Genomic DNA, 14153 nt, shown 5'->3' on the forward strand with positions numbered 1-14153 from the left:
TTCAAACTATTATCCATGGATAAACAGAAAAAGGGAGTTCACTTAACACTTATTTTTGTTTTACCTTTGAATATCCACTGATGTTTTATATATTTTAGATTAGCCACTTTTTTAGATTATTTGTCTTTGGTACAGCTGTGCTAATACACACTTATTGACTGAAATGTGTTCATAACTATGACACTTATCTGGAATATCAGGGCTGGTTATTGTCAATGTTTCTGTCTGGCACAGAAAGCAGATGCTTGACTATTTTTTCCATATCTGGACCTAATAAGTGAGGCTGTTCTTATCTGTTTCTTTTAAACTTTCACCAGTTCATGCTGTTTAGGATGTGTTGCTTATGCAGACTTCTGGGGACTCTGCCCAATGACAAATAAAGGATATCTCTATGACAGCTTTTGTTTCCCTAAAATAGAGTTCTCTTCTTGGTAAGCACTTGAAAGGTATCAGTGGGGCTATTTTTAATCTCAGCAGACTGTTCTTATAAAATTCATTTGTAAGGAGACAGGAACAGCTTGTAGTTCTAAACCTGCTATGGGATGACATGTTAGTGACAAACTTCCCTCCTAAATACATACAAGGATTTTGTTTCAAAGGAATTCTGTGATCAAAGCGACATAAATGATCTGTTTAGACTTCCAGAAAATTATTTTCTCTTGCTACTGTCCTTTGAATGGCCATTGTATGATTCCATTAAGGAAAAAGTTCTACCAAATAAGATTTTCTTGTGTTTTGATTCATTCAACTCAATTGTAGATCTCTCTTGAAATAGCTAGAACAATAGTTCTTTCTCATAAGGAATGAAACCTGCAGGTGAGATGTACTGAGGATATCTTTAAATGTCTGGCATGTCCTGCATTGAAAAATTTGTTAAAATAATATATAGGAATGTCTTGATCTCGCACTGTAATTTTCAACAAGTAGAACTGAATTTTTGTATATAATTTGACATAGTAAGCCTAGAAAAATCTGAAAGAGTTGGTAAAGATAACTGTTCCATCTTACAGAGAGGAAGAGGAAGATAATATCAAGACAGATGAGGCACTTTTCATAAACGTTTTGTTGGGACAATTTGAACTCAATTTAATTTGCATTTTACCCCACTATATCACATAAGTATTGTAGCTTAGGTAGCAAAGCTGCTTTAAGAATAATAGAATAATAGAATGTTTTGGGTTGAAAGGGACCTTTGAAGTTCATCTAGATCACCTAGGTCATGGAAACATTGGTGACAACTGATGGAAACATAGCTTCTTATTGCACAGGTTACCCTTCCTTGGACACACAGGCATTCATCTGCACTGTGGTTGGTATAAAATATATATTAGGAGTTGGCATCCTTCTGCAGGAATAGCTTTAGTACTAGAGCATATACTTGGATTTACAGTGACTTGGGAATGAAATACTCCTGAGATTTTTATTAACCAGTCAGAAAACTAAGGCTCAGGAATGAAAAAACAGTCACTTTTATTCTGCAGGTGTCACCACAGATAAGCCTGCTGGTTTTAAAGTAATAGTTGTGGATCTATGATAGCAGAATACAGAACAGGCTGCAACCTGAGAAGCTCTGCCAAACAGTCACTGTCATGACTGCTGTGTGGACATAACTGTAATTTCCTTCTTTAGCTTCAACTGATCCACTTGTTATTTGTTAATAGGAAAAAAGAATTATCTCCATGGGGGACCATCCGTTAACTCCCACACAGCGTTTGACAGCTTCTGTATAAGCCTGCTGAAGAGGAAAAGGAGGAAACCCAGCAGCTTTACCTTAATCTGCTATGCTCACACCACAATTTGAAGAGATTTTCTTCAGGCCTTGCAGCCCTGAGCAATAATTTCTCAGAGCAAGAGTTGACAAGTGAGTGAGGGAGCTCCTGGCACTGAAGGGGAAAGCTGGTGCTGCAACATGAGAGAGCTCTTTGGCCCTTTTCTTTGTTATTTTAGAAGTAATGTCAATCGTTAACTCATTTTGCTGTTATTATTTGCTCACAGAATAATGGTCAGGATTTAAGGACTAAGGGAATCTCAAGGAAACAAGATACTCAGGATAAAGTTTGTTTGCATTTGACAGTTTAATTCCAGCTGGTGGCTTTTATGAAGCTTCCCAAGCTTTTACACGAAGCTTTTACATGAAGCTTCCCATTGCTAGGAGTAAGTAATATTGTTTGCTTAGAGTATTTACACAGCAGTGCTGAAAACACGAATGAAACAAAAGAATTGATGCTGTCGTGTGAAATGTGTGTTGTCCTAGGCTAAAGTGTCAGCAGAGGGTTTGTTTGGCAGGTAATGCCACCCTGAGACAACTGGGCTGGTAGGAGTACTGCAAGTGCTTCTTCTTGTCATAATATTTTAGAGTTGATGTTTCTTACCTGAAATGAAGCACTGGGCTTTAGTAATGCTCTGCAACACCTCTGTGCTTCAAATGAGTCTTACATATGTTAATTCAAAGCATCCAAGTATCTCCATCAAGTATATTGTTCATAGTCTGAAGGAAAGGCATGTACACTAAACAGGCAGCCAGCAGCCTCAGTTGATAGGATTTAAATGGAAATTGTGGGAACATCAAAACTTACAGTCACTTTCACATCCAACTGGATAGAAATAATCAGCCTAAAGAGGTTATGTCTGTCTAAGTTACATATATTTTTCACATGGAAGGGTCTTTTACTGGAGCAATTACAGATTTTTTTTGTCTTGATGGAGAAAACTACTGGAAGAACTTCAGTAGGACTGCTGTTTTTGAAAGTAAAAGGCGCTTAATGTGCTAAAAGAGAATGCTGCTAGGTAGGAAATTTTAGATTTTATGACCGATGTTAATTCTTTTACTGTTGAACAAACCTTGCACACTTCTAGTACTAAACAGCTACAAGGTAAGAACATTTACCATGACATTTAGAGATAAGGCAGATTTTATTTCAGAGGAGATCTCACCCAGGAAATGATAGTGTAGACTGTCTTTCACCAAATAGTCTTTCTGGTGTGATGGGGGAAAAATTGGAGATACTTTGTTGTTCTTAACCAGGTGGGTTTGGGAGAAGCTTCTCAGTGTATATGGTTTTAATCAAATTGGGATGAAGGTTATTTACTTAATAATTTTTTTATTGACAGCATGGAATTAGTGGGCAATTAGTGACTCTACTTTTAGGATCTGTGTCAGCCACTGAACAGATAAATGACAATGGTATATGCTGGCAAAACATCAATAAACACCTACCATTTTCTGAAGACCTTTCCCTGAAATAATGACAGGAAATTGAGACTTTGCAGGTGCAACTTCCCCCTCCCTTTTCCTCCTCTCAGTGTGAGGAGTGGTTAGTGTTTGGAACTCAGAATTCTTAATTTTATGAAGACTTTTAAAAAATGTAGCTAGAGTTAGTGCTTCTCTTTTGTAATGCTTTGGATTTGCATTTGACTCATTGTCATTAGAAGTTTTGGAAATCAAAGCTAATTTGTGTTTTTCAAGTGCACCATTCTTATAAGGCCCTATGAAATTAGGTTCCAACTCTTGCAATTCAGTGACTGCTTTGCAATATGCATTGTCCCACAGATGCTGGGATGGTCCTCTTGGTCCACTGCCTTATGGTCACAGGTTCTTTAGAATATGGATCATCTCTGTCTTTTATTTGTGGTATGTGCCTTTTTTGAAAAAATAATAGTATTGCTCAGAAAATGTAAGCACAAAACAATGTAAACCTGGCTGCATATTTTCCTTTTAAAATTTTATTTATTTGTTGAAAAACAACAATGTGTAACAGACAAGTGTTAACTGGAATAAGTTTGCTTTGGTTTTAGAGGGTATCCATTTTTGTTCTGATATCATAATGAAATAACTAAAATACACATCTCATGACCATCAGTGCTTTTATTATGAAGATGCATTTGCTTGGTTAATACAACTAACATGCTGTGTCAGATATGCTTTGCCATCCCAAGTGGCATGTTGGAGGCAGCAGAGGAGTGTTCCTTCAGCTCCTTTGTGTAGCTTCTTCCAAAAGGCAGTGCTGCCTTGATTAATATCATCTTCCTGCCATCTCCTGTAATTGAAATGTACTTCCCAGCCAGAAACTATCAACTACCTCAGGAAAAAACCTACCCCAAATACTCTTCAAACTTGCAGGTGAGAAGCTAGAAATGCTATTGTGTCATTTGCTTAAGACAAAATCATCTGCAAAAATGCCTACATATCACTCATAGCCTTTCACAAACCCTCAGGAAGAGTTATGACAGTGAATTTATCACATTGATTCCAAGCTTCTGCTTTAAAGTTTTTTATTTACGTGCAAATAGTCTCCCTTGCTAGAATTTTCACTATTTCATCTGATGTGCAAAATTATCCTTGTAGATTCATATGATGTCTCTGATTGGTAGAAAAAAACATCTAATAACTGGAATTCTATGCTGGTGTCTTTTTAAAAGCTAGAAAACAAGTAGTGAGTAATTATGAAAGGAATTATTTTCTATAAAAAGCAGAAGAGTAGCTATGGCCAGTGGTTCCCAAATGGTGTGGTTTGGACACAGTTCTGCTCGAGAGCACAGCAGTGGATATTTCAAGCACTAACTGACAGTGAAAACAGTAGGAATGAAAGTTACATTCTGTTGTACAGAGACAAGTATAATGATTATATACTGTAAATAATATCTTACTGCTTCATTATTCTGAGCTACTTGTTTCTTATGAAGAATATCAGAGCTCTGCAAAGAGAAGATGGAGTGAATTGTAGAATTGCGGGATTTATGCTTTTTTCAGACATTAGGAAACAACTAGGGTTTTTTCAGTTCTACATGATTTTACTATTTTTAAAAACATCTTTTTTATATGTAATGGGGGAAAAATTTTATCTTGATTTCTTTTGATTTCTTCATATGGAGACAAGGGCAATCTAACTACAACAGATATATGAAAAGAGAAAATATTGTCTGAAAACACACCGAGTAAGCAGGACATTACAAGACACTGCTGCCTCCTTGTACATGTGTATTAAGTAATTGCTGAGATGAACAGGACTCCTAAATGAGCAGAATTTTTGTTTCATTAACCTCTTCACTTTTCTTCTTTTCAAGTTCCACTCTAATGCTGAGACAGAAAATGGAGAGAAGGATTTATTGTCAAATACATTACCTGACTGCTGTTATACTGCTTCATTCTTTTAAAGTCTAAAATGTACATTACATATCTAGATGCATTTAAATGTTAACTATACTTTCTTTGTTCAAGCAATGTTATTGATATTAGGTATCCCTACTTTAATGAATAACAGTCTCTTAGAGGAAGTGCTTGTAGAGAATTAAGAAAAAATTATCAACAAAGTATTCTGTTATTCTTACAGATTTTTACACTGGCACAGTGTATTAAAGGTGGAGACCCATGAAATAGTGATTACTGATAAAACAAACAGAAATCAAAACAAGCACACATATTCCACCAACATTATAAACATTCTAAAAAGTCTCTGCCATGAATATATAATGATTGTTTATTCATGTATCTGACCAAATAGCCATTACTCATTTATCCAGCTGAATTATTTTTATTCTTACCTTGACTTGCAGATCAACTGAGATTCAGAGTTTTACTGAGGTGCTGGAGAATGAAAAAAAGTTTAACATATTAGCAGACATTAAATAATGCTCATTTTAAATTGAGACTTGGTAATGAAAGTGAAATATGGACGCTCTACTAGTTGCTTTTATCTGATGATTCTAAGAAGATTTAATGTTCCTAAAGCAAGCTTCAAATGATGATAAAATTAATCTGTGAGCCCTGAGGGTATTGGCAGCCAGCACTGCAAGGTGTACTGTATACACATTCCTGATTTAGCACTGAGTCAAATATTCAGCTTGGTGCTGTGTAGAAATACCTTCAGGCTTGCTGTGCTGAAAATGGATTTCCATCAATTACTGCTATGTAGGTCACTTTTGCAGCTCTTGCTGGGTTTGAGCACTTAAAGTAATGCTACATACATTTATATTGATAAATAGATATTTTCCTGGCAGCTTTACAAAAATATTTAATACTTGATTTTTAAAATTTGTGTTATTTTTGTTCCTGGTCCTTTTGACAAACAAAATAATTTGTTACTGTTTTGTTACATTACAAAAAATATTTATGATGTAGCATGCACTATCTTTTACATATGTTTAATAGCCAATGACTTGATTTAAAACCTTCAGTTATGGAATAAGCACAAAGTCTAATGAAGTTATGCTCAATGCAATTATTGCACTTCTGACTTCCTCTTTCTAGAGCAGATACTTAGCAGTGGAAGGGAGTCTATCTAAGTGCAATAATTGTACACCATCAGACCTGTATTACCTAGCAAGTAACCTAATTCTGTCATAATGCTTCAGAATGAAAAAAACAATATTACTGATGCACGTAATTAACAAAATTTTTATAGACCACCCAAAAATCAGATAAAGGGGAGCTATGATTTTATTTCCTTTTAACTACCCATTACTCTCCCTTCATTGCAGTGTTGGGGTTGTCCACAGGGTTCCTCTGATTACCTCTGACATCCAGCCTGCACTCTATTTCAGCTTCACCACACTCATTCACAGCTTTGCAGGTGTAAATGCCTCCGTCAAAGGGAGTGGGTTTTCGGATCTCCAGGGTCAGCACCCCCTGCTTACTGAACATGCGGTACTTGGCATCCCCAGAGAGATCCATTTTGTTTTTGAACCAGAATATCTTTGGCTGAAGAACAAAAAAGAAGATTTTTTTTAAAATAGAAGGTAGAGAATGGAAGATTTACACCTGATCTTGCAGCCTCAATGTAGCCATCAAAGGCTAAACAATATTATGAGGACTATTTACAAAGCACTGTTAATAATTTTTCAAGGAACATCTCATTCTGTACAAATTCATGAAACCAATAATTCAAAAGTTCAGTATTTTTGTTAACTCAAAAATAGCATATAGACAATGTAGGGTTTTGCCCTGTTTTATTGCAATTAAAAAAAACAACCCAACCCCTATTAACTGTCTACAAATTCATTCATTTAGGAGTTATTTAGTTGTGCTTATTAAAATGTATTTGAATGCTACAAGTGTCTTACAGAAGGGGAATTAAATGTCACAGATTATTACAACAGAAGTGTCATAAAAGTCTGCAGGTGCTGGGTGGCCAAATTAGTATGCCAAAGTTTGGTCCAGCAAAGGATTTTCCAAACTCTCTAGCGTGTCTTCAGAAACTTCAGGAATTTAAAAATGAAGTTCCTGTTGGCTTCTGCTGTGGAATGAAGTGGTTGCTTCTATACCAGTTCATGCTTCTATGTTTTGTTTCAAGTCCCTGAAAATGTGCCTTTAATTTTTATAAAGGAGATTTTGAAAATGAAAAATCAGGTATTCTGTTTTTGTTTATTTCGAGCTCATTAGTACATACAATGAAGAAACAGTCTTTAAAGAATAGAAAACCAAGCTTTACATTTATCTGTTTTTCTTTCAGACATTAATGTCTTCTGTTTCTTCATCCATAAACCCCAAAACTACTACACTGTTTTTACAGAGTGCACTCAAATCTGTGGAATCACTTTTGTCTTTGACGTGTGGTATATACATCCAGTGCATCCCACCTGCCACTTGCTTAATTTTCTCAACAGGTCTCTGCTGGAATTTTTCCTGCCTTAACATTTTTCCTTGTTTCTCTATAGCTTCTTTATCTTTCTGGGTATATTTCTCTTATTATACTTCATTACTGGCAGGGCATGAGTACTGTCTGTGCTTGCAGTGGTAACTTTTCCATGCCATACAGATCGTCCTGAGGTGTGCTTGAGAATCCACAATTATTAATAAGTGGGAAATTTTCATCCACATAAGGTAATGAGAGCTTTTGCAGAGTATTGCTGCAGGTACTGAAACATTTTAACAAGGTTAATTTGGGCAATGGAAGTACAAAGGCATATCTGGAAAAGCTGCTTTAAGAGCATTAGGTGTACTGAAGGTTGAGGACTACTTGGATCCTTCAGGATAACGCGAAGGAGGAGCTAGCATGCCTGCATTCCAAAGCCTTCATTTACTGCACAAGAACAGCTGCAAAACTGAGAAGGTTTTTTAAGAATCTTCTTAAAACCATGGAAACAGAATGAAGTGGATGCAGATGCACAAAAATGTCAGTTAACCAAGAGGGAATATTGTCAATAACACTGTCATTTCTAAGCTGAGGCAGCTACTGAAAGATGGATTTTGCCTATGGTTGCTGGTGTTTATTCTGTAATGTTCTTGTTTTTTTGGAGCTGTTTACATAGATATGCCTCCTTTTTGCTTTTGAGTTTTTTCTGCAGCTCCTTCTTCATCCAATGAACTTCAGCAAATGATTTTTTAAAAATTTGGATGGACTGATTGTTACATGTTTTGCTCTGTAGCAATCAGATCCTTTCACAGGTATGAGGTAGTGAAAGAAGCTTAAAATAAGCAGCCAGACATGAAGGGATTGTGCTAATTTAAATTTAGGACAAGATTATGTCATAATATGGTAAATTCTTTACTGCCGACAAAAATCTTATTTCCCTTTTCTGAGAAATCTAAATTTAGCTCCTAGCTGATACAGTTTTTTACTGTTTGTTCCTGATTAACAACATAGTACATCTCTATGTACTCTTTGATGGGACTTTCATAAATATATTTAGAATGAGAAAATATTCCTGTGAGATTAAAAACCCAAACCAACAAAACCCCCAGAAAAAAACTTCACACGAGACCAGGCCTTACACTATGTAGTTCTGCAAAATAGCTCAGACTGTCAAAAACTTATGTGGATGTATTGGTGTGACAGAAAAAAAACCTGCTGTTCCTCTGTGTCATTTTCTTAGTGGAACAGAAGATGACATTCAGCAGCTGTTTTCTTCAAAGTCTGGAGAGAGCAGAGTATAGATTGTGACCAGACCATTTTGTCGTTGTTTGCCTTCTCCAGGAGCAGGCTTTGTGCAGAGGTGCTGCATTTCCAGGGGTGCGGTGCCACCACAGGCAGTGAGTGCCCTTCCCTCTGTCCCCTTGACCGTGTTGCCCCCCGGCTGTGCGCTGTCCCCCTCTGTGCAGCCTGAGGTGTGAGCGAGGTGGGCATGAGCGGGTGGCCTCTGCTGCTGCTCCGTGAGCCACGCCGCGCTCAGCCACCCTGAACCGGCAGCAATTCTTGCCTTGGTGCAACAATCTCAGTGACAGGGGTGACAGTACCTTGGGGATTCCTCTGACAGCACAGCTGAGCGTGGTGTTGTATCCTGCGATCACAGAGCGGTTCACCAAAGGGTGGGTGAATTTGGGAGCTTCGGAGAAGTCGTGTTCTTTGTAACAAGGGGGTTTGTAAGTGGTGCCTGCAGTTCAAAGAGACAAAACAGTAAGAACCGTGTTGGCGGCAGTTCTGCTGATTTGTGTACAATCTATCTGTCATTTATTTTGTCTGTATGATTTTAAGAAGCTTCAAAGCTTTTGGCGTTTGTGATATAAAAAGTCTTTAGATATTAGACATTTAATTCTAAAACACATCTCATCTTTAATGTGTTAGTTAAGGTAAAAGGTCCTGGCAATCATGGGTTTTCAGCTTCTGTTAAAAATATGATAGCCATATGTATGCAGGAAAAGTCTTCACCACAGACATCTTCCACTTTTAACCCCAAAATATAAATATAAGCCCTCTATTGTATTATTTACTTCAGACAGTTTAGGAAGACTGTGTGATTAAATATTTTTAAACTAACTTTTATTAAATATTTTAACTTTTATTAAATATTTTTAAACTAACTTTTGTATTAGTACATGAGATCTTCCTAGATAAAGGCTCTTGATGCTAAAATTCTTTATAAATGCTAGTTATTAAATAATGAAAATATCTTTAGGGGTGCAGCTAGTAAAACTCTATTTTCCATTTTGCCAGTGTATTACTTCTGGTACTTAGTGGGTTTTGTGATCTTTGGTTTGAAGAATATGTTACCTGTTTTTTGGATGTAGGCAGGATTTTTGGTGGTTGCAGCAGTTTCACTCAATCCACACAAATTTTCACTGAAGATTCGAAAAAAATACTCATTTCCCATAATCAGGTCTGACACTATACAGTTTGTGCGACGATAGTGATCAAAAACTGTGTACCATTCCTGTAACAAAACTGCACTGTTTAGGAAGATGGTATGGAAGGTCAGACTGGTGCTGCTTTTGGAATGGAGAGAATATTTTTTGCTCCAAGGAAAAGACAGGCTGACAGGTATTTAACACTAACCTGTGATATTTTGTTGCTCTCTGTAAAGATCAGCTGATCTATTTTCTTACTTTTATATTCTGGCAGTATGATAGGCGTACGAATGTTTCTATTTAGAGCAAAAAATTCCCTCAACTCTCTACCGTATTTTAGCCATACTCATATCTGGGGAGTCTGATACAAAATGTGTACTCAGAATGTGACTGCTTAATGGGGTCTTCCATGAGAAAGATATTTTTTCAGTTTGACAGGCATTCATACGTCTCCCAGTACATACCCTGGTATGCCTGGCATCACACTTCAAGTCTAACTCTTCCTCCCTTCCCTTCAATTTTTTGCTGCATTTATGAAAAATATAATTGCAAATAGAAAGTATAATTCCACCTTCTAAGGAGAGCTGTCTATGCAGTCATCACCTGAGACAGCACAGGCTTGGTCTCTTCCATTTTATAGAGAGCATTTAATCTTTCACCTTTTGGGGGTTTTTAGATTCTATTTTTTAATGTTTAATTGCCTCTGAGGTGCCACAAGACACCTTGGACACACAAATGAGTGTTATGAACTCGGTCATTTCCCTCGAGTCTCTGTGTTCCCAGAGCAGGTGCTGGTTTAACTCCCTTCAGAGCCACAAACCCAGCCAAGTTCTTACCATGGTTTTTTTGTCAGCTTTCTGAACGGTGTAGCCCAAGATCTGAGCATTGCCATCGTCCTGGGGAGGTGTCCACTCCAGGGCTGCGTTAAATCCCCAAACATCTACAAGCTTTATATTCTGAGGAGGACCGGGCTTGTCTGCAGAGGAGACATGAGAAAAAACCTTAGCTTTTAGTTCAAGATCCAAGAGCTTTGTCATTTCCCCATGCAGGGAAAAAAAAATAGAACCTGATAGCAATCTGTAACATTCCATAGCAACACACTTCATTTATGTTAAAACTGTAAACAAGAACACTGGGAAATTTTCAAATACCCTTTGAATATTCTTTAGAGAGGCCTGAATCCTACAGAGAAATAGAAAACACACTAGAATTAGTAACATCTTCAAAATGGAATAAGAAGTTTGTGTTCTTTGGATGGATGTGATTAACTCTTTAACTGCAGTTTTATTACTTACTTTGTTACCTCAGTGCAATTTCTTGGACATTTATCTACATTGCTGCACCAACCAGGGCAGTGGTATGTGCCTTCCAGCTGAGGAAGGCCAGCCATTTGGGAACACACCTTTTCCCTCTTGGCTCAGTGCTTGACTTGCCCACTAGGTGATTGCTCTGTAATAACTAGAAAATGAACAAACTCTCAAAGAGATAGAGAAATCCGTGTTCTTTTTATAATACATGGAAATATAGAGAAAAACAACATAGTATGAAATTATAATAATTTTAATTTTTTCTTTTTGAGGATCATTCGTATTTATACCATGTTGTTTAATCAAATACTATAAGGTTTAGATTAGATTTATTAAATAGTATTTCTGTCTTTTTTGAGTACAGCAGTTCACCTTTTTGATGTTAGATTGTTGCACCCAGTTATGGGGACTGCTGGGGACAGCTAGATAGTTCATCTTGTTACTGAGTGAAAAATAGTTCAAGATCATTCTAGACAGCTGAAGGGAAACTGTCTCCCCATTGTGTAGCTAAACTGGAAAAATTAAGAAAATGGTACGAATCTGATGGATGTAGGTTTGAGATGAGCAAAGCACAGAGGAATGTAATTATAGGTGGCATGTAATTTAATTCCTTAAAGAAGGATATGCAAACCAGTAATGAATCAGTGTTTGTTATTAGGGGAACTGTGACTTTCTACATCAAAGTACAATGTGCTCATTCTCTTTTCACTGACAAACTTTGGAATTGAAAACTGCTTTATAATTAGGTTTGACCCCTACTGTCCTCCTTCAAAGTGGTGCCTGCTAGAACACTGCATGATGTCTGATAAGGGATGTGGAATGCATGACTCTCATTGCATTTATCACCCTCTTTCTGCCTATCTTAACTAGCATTTCAGAGAAAAACCTGCCATCCTCTGTGTTTCTCAGCAGCCACCAACCAGGTAAAGCCTTCTTACATTTCCTTCTCTGTTTCGGAAGTAGGGAATGACAATATATTGTCCAACGAACAACATTGCTTATAGGGATGTGGAAATGCATTTGTTGTTAACATGAATCACATGTTAATCACATCTTTTTAGAAGAAAAAACCACATAGTTGTTTTGTTAGATATGTATTTCATTATAGAAATCAATTAATCTATTCTGATTTAAGAGAAGAACTTTTCATATTACATACCTGTCTGCATATGTATGAAGAACAACCTTAAAAAAGGCAGAGATGGATAAATTTGCTACATGGATTTTTATTATCTTGATTTTTGTGGTTCAATGGGATAATGCAATCTGCAAGATCTATCCAAAATTTCTTCGTAGAATGGTAGAATATTTTTTTCTCAGTAATAACCAGTACATCTCTAGCTTGTGGATAGAGGATGGGAAAAGTTAAATTTACTGATGCTTCTTACCCAAATTATTTTTTTCTGTAGGGCACTGTGTCAGAGTGGGGATTTATATTCTGAGGAAGTATTCTGTCTTACTCTCAGCACAAGCTCAGCTGAGGAGTTTTGAAAACTAATGAAATTTATACAGTGGGAAGAAGAGATAAAGTGTGAATTATCTTTCAAAGATAAATTATAATTTATATCTTCAAATAATACCTAATGAGAAAAAGAATTAATTTCAGTTTAAAAAATATATAACTGAGGTTTGCTTCAGTCAATAGAAGTCATGATGAAAAACATAATTTGTTGATTCATGTAGAGGGTGAAAGAAGTTGAGGGAACTGTATTCTCCAGAGATTGGAGATACTTTCATTATCTTAGAACTTTCTAAAAGTCTAATTTCTAAAAGTCTAATCTATTTCTGAATATTCTATTCCCATAGAAAAAGTGCATTTTTTTTCATCTATAGACTAAATGGCAACAACTGTTTTGGCAACGAGGGAAGGTGATGGCAGTAACAGAGTTGTTTCCTCTAGTTTGGAGCTGACCTGACTCATCACCAAGCAGAGCTTTTGGCTACCTGCGCTCTTGCCTTACCCCAATAAATGATAGGTGCTGAAGCCACAAGCATTACTTCTTCATCAAGGAGACTTTTGCCAAGGGAAGTTAGCTGATGAAAAGACACCTCAAAAGATAACTGATTGACTTGTTGTGGCTCTGAAAGCCAGGCTGGCTTTTCAGCCTGCTGTTCTAAAGCACCACAAGGAGTGTAGAAAGAGTGCCTGAATCACCCATATTTTTGCCAAGAGAATAGAAAATCTGAGGAACAAAAAGTGCAGTTAACAGAATTGAGAAAATGTAGTTCTGATGACAGAATAACAGAATAAAAAATCAGAGTAGATGCCCTGACTGCAGAAGTATCTGCAAAAGCCTTTTCTCTTCTTGGTCATAAATTAATGAAATATATGTCTTCCCATTTGCAGAAGTATCTGCAATATATGTTACAAGCCCTTTCTCTTCTTGGTCATAAATTAATGAAATATATGTCTTCCCATTCATTTGACCAACCTGCCCAAGAAGTACAAAATTAATGCCTGTCCTCCAACTCTTACCTGTGTGATAAGATTAGTTCTTTTTTTGAATCATTCATTTCCTGTATGGTATAACTCTGTAGCAATGGTAGATGGATGTGTTTTTGTGACTTTGTACACAAACAATAGGCAGAAGATACTTGGTGCTATGGCCTAAAAGCAATGGCCAGAATCAAGAGTCACTAACCAGTTTTGGAAAGATAATTTAGAGTGTAGGGTGCACTACTCCCCTTTACCTGAGTCAGAGAATGGCTCAAAGCTCTTTCAGTTCCATCCCTGTGCCCCGGGCAGGGACACCTTCCAGCAGAGCAGATTGCTCAGAGCCCCATCCAGCCTGGCCCTGAACACCACCAGGCACGGGGCATCCACACCTTCCCTGGGCACTCGCGAT

At 37.0% G+C, this 14153-nt stretch overlaps 1 protein-coding gene across 2 annotated transcripts in view; it reads right to left on the reverse strand.

Moving 5' to 3' along the window:
- Positions 1-3707: 3707 nt before the first annotated feature.
- The window catches only part of MYBPC3 (myosin binding protein C3), a 62390-nt gene continuing 51944 nt past the window's right edge, over positions 3708-14153 (reverse strand). For both annotated transcript variants that reach the window (XM_039705280.1, XM_039705279.1), the window contains 6 exons: positions 10837-10976; positions 9927-10086; positions 9173-9309; positions 6511-6697; positions 5542-5584; positions 3708-5077 (listed from right to left, as the gene is read on the reverse strand). In XM_039705280.1, coding sequence (XP_039561214.1) covers positions 5574-5584; positions 6511-6697; positions 9173-9309; positions 9927-10086; positions 10837-10976 — 635 coding nt within the window. In that variant the 3' untranslated portion in view covers positions 3708-5077; positions 5542-5573. The remainder of the gene's footprint in view (positions 5078-5541; positions 5585-6510; positions 6698-9172; positions 9310-9926; positions 10087-10836; positions 10977-14153) is intronic.

Source organism: Passer montanus, unplaced genomic scaffold (assembly GCF_014805655.1).
Source record: "Passer montanus isolate IOZ18808 unplaced genomic scaffold, ASM1480565v1 scaffold18, whole genome shotgun sequence".
Classification (NCBI taxonomy): Eukaryota; Metazoa; Chordata; class Aves; order Passeriformes; family Passeridae; genus Passer; species Passer montanus.